The sequence below is a fragment of the Antrostomus carolinensis genome, unplaced genomic scaffold, assembly GCF_000700745.2.
Source record: "Antrostomus carolinensis isolate BGI_N321 unplaced genomic scaffold, ASM70074v2 scaffold18510, whole genome shotgun sequence".
Classification (NCBI taxonomy): domain Eukaryota; kingdom Metazoa; phylum Chordata; class Aves; order Caprimulgiformes; family Caprimulgidae; genus Antrostomus; species Antrostomus carolinensis.
This window is the reverse complement of record NW_010289275.1, coordinates 4,951-7,762: the sequence shown is the minus strand read 5'-3', so window position 1 is coordinate 7,762 and position 2,812 is coordinate 4,951. Positions and strand designations below refer to the sequence as shown.

Here is a 2,812-nt window from a genome sequence, read left to right as displayed (position 1 = left end):
GTTCTCGCCCGGTTCCTCAGCTGGGCCCGTTCCAGGGGACCCGTGTGGGGTCTGGCTGCCAGCCCGGTGTCACCGCCCTGCCCGCTGGAAAGGGCTTCCTCCCTCCCTGCTGTCAAGTTACCCGATAGCGAGGCTGTTCCTGCCACAGAGGGTCCCAAATGTCAGCAGGCCGAGCCCTCCCGGGGAGGGTGACCTCCTGGGGCTGGGATCTGGGGTGGGTGGCTGGGGACAGTTTCTGCCCTTTGCTTGTCTCAAAGGGAACACCTTCTCTGCTTTCCAGAGGTGGTGTGTGGAGCACCCTCCATCTACCTTGACTTTGCCCGCCAGAAGCTTGATGCGAAGATTGGAGTTGCAGCGCAGAACTGTTACAAGGTACCCAAGGGTGCTTTCACAGGAGAGATCAGGTGAGCCCACAGAGTCAAGCCAGGGTGCCTCTGGGACCTGAATTTCCTCCAGAGGAGTGAGTCATCTCCTTTCTCCCCAGCCCAGCAATGATCAAAGATATTGGAGCCGCATGGGTGATCTTGGGCCACTCGGAGCGAAGGCATGTTTTTGGAGAGTCTGATGAGGTGAGTGACCCTGGGATGGGGAGATGGTCCAGCTCGGATGTGCCTGCAAAGGCTAGAGGGGTGAGGGGTCAAAATATGACTATACAAGTAGATCTGACTATCAGTTGCCTTGTTTCTGTTCCGTTCCCAGTTGATCGGGCAGAAGGTGGCTCATGCTCTAGCTGAGGGCCTTGGAGTCATTGCCTGCATCGGAGAGAAGCTGGATGAGAGAGAAGCTGGCATAACAGAGAAGGTGGTTTTTGAACAGACCAAGGCCATTGCTGGTAAGGGAAGGAAACAGATGGGTTGGTTGCTTTTTTGTTGGTTTTGGGTTTTTTCTCCATTTTTGGACATTTGGGAAAAGGCCATAATGGCCGTCCTGATCTTCCTTGTAAGGCTTACAGATATGCTGCTGCAAATGTTCAAACACACTATTAACATGATCATGTTAATAAAAGGCCTGCATGTTCCAGGAAGTGTCCCAGCTCTGCCCTTGCCAGCCTGGGGCACTGCACTTACGTGTACCATCTCCCTCCTCACAGATAACGTCAAGGACTGGAGTAAAGTGGTTCTTGCCTATGAGCCAGTTTGGGCTATTGGAACTGGTAAAACTGCGACTCCTCAACAGGTATGAGCAGGGGAAAGGTGGTGAATAAATAAATGGGCAACTGACCCTTCCCACTTATGAGATCTTCTTGAAGACTCTTTAAAGATTTAGAGAATCTCTGAGGATTCTCTCGGAGAGATTCTCTCTTCTTTTTGGAAGCCAGTTATATGCAGACTGGCTCAGCCTTCAGAGGGACTCTTTCTGTTCCATTGCAGGCTCAGGAAGTTCATGAGAAGCTGAGGGGGTGGCTGAAAAGTCATGTGTCTGATGCTGTTGCTCAATCCACCAGGATCATCTATGGAGGTAAATGAGCCTGAAGCCCCTTTCCAGTGCAGGAAGCGCTTAGTTTCTCTGCTTGTTGCCGCAGTTGTAGAGCATGCTCTGCTGATGAGGAAACTCAAGATTGGCAGAGCATGAAGAACCACCTACTAGCTTGTTTGGATAAATGAGAGACAATCTTACTCTCTCTGCATAGTAGTGGGTGGCTGGTACCTTGAAGGTCTTACCTTTGCCCTAGCCCCATTTTCCAGAGGTGGCCACATCTGACCTTAAAATACTGCTTCCTCCTTAGGTTCAGTCACTGGCAGCAACTGTAAGGAGCTGGCCTCTCAGCATGATGTGGATGGCTTCCTGGTTGGTGGAGCTTCTCTCAAGCCCGAGTTTGTAGATATTATCAACGCCAAACACTGAAGTGGCCTGTGAGGAGCAGTCCCTTGTGGTTAAGAGCAAAAAACAGAAGCAAGAAGGGACCTTTCATTGCACACGTCTCAGTACAGAGGCCTCCTCTGAGGTTTTCCCCCTCCACGGTTGTTGTTCTAGTTGTGCTGCTAACCCCCCACCACCATGTTGGAGTCCTGTTAGTGGGAGCCTGTCTCGGCAAAGTCTTGACAGCCTCCTCTCTGAATTGGCAAAATGCTCGGTTGCCTGTTGAGCTGTAAGAGCCTGCAGTCAACCTGGCCAGTGCCTCCCCCTTTCTCTGCAGCGCTGCAGGGAGAGGGGGCTACTGGTGCTGGGGGAAAGAAAAGGGAACTACAGTTTCTTGCATCCTGCAGCTCCATCAGCAAGGAGCCTGTCAGCTTAGACCCTTGTGAGATGTCTTAACCTCACCCGTGTCCCATACTGAACAATAAATGAAAAGAGGAAAAAGCAAAGGTGTGTGTCCTGGGTCTTACTCAGAAGCAGCTGGGGAGAAGGGGTGTACGGAATTTACTATTTCTAGAGGTTGCTGGTTGCAGAGAGGGTGGTGTGGGCTTCTCTTTGAGGGTCCAACCTGCATCTTGCTGTGATAGGTTTGTGTCAGCCCTGAGCAGCACACCCTCAGCATCTTGCTTCTGTCATGTTACAGCTCTTTGGGCCTGTGGTGATTTGTGTGCAGCTTTTCCATTCTGTGTGTCTCTTTTTCAGTAGCTGCTGGAGCACCCAGCTGTCCCACCAGTGGGCTGGTCCTTCCAGGCACGCTTGGTAATGTGCTCATGTCACATCCCACCTCTTAGGCAAGACTGAAGTGACTGAAGTTCTCTAAATGCCCTCAGGTTAAATTAAGGTGAACTGACACCAAATGATCAAACACTTTAATGAAAAAACCCCCTTACACTTGGAACATGTAACCTGTTGGCACTATGGGTTCTTATGGGAACAAAATCTGTGAAAGAGGGGA

General features: G+C 51.1%; 1 protein-coding gene across 1 annotated transcript; it reads left to right on the top strand.

Moving 5' to 3' along the window:
* The first annotated feature begins 285 nt into the window (after positions 1 to 285).
* On the top strand, positions 286 to 2,306 carry TPI1 (triosephosphate isomerase 1). Its single transcript, XM_010169875.2, has 6 exons — positions 286 to 404; positions 485 to 569; positions 700 to 832; positions 1,091 to 1,176; positions 1,371 to 1,458; positions 1,727 to 2,306. The coding sequence occupies exons 2-6, from the start codon at positions 492 to 494 to the stop codon at positions 1,843 to 1,845; spliced, it is 504 nt and encodes a 167-aa protein (XP_010168177.2). The 5' UTR covers positions 286 to 404; positions 485 to 491; the 3' UTR covers positions 1,846 to 2,306.
* The last annotated feature ends 506 nt before the right edge of the window (positions 2,307 to 2,812 follow it).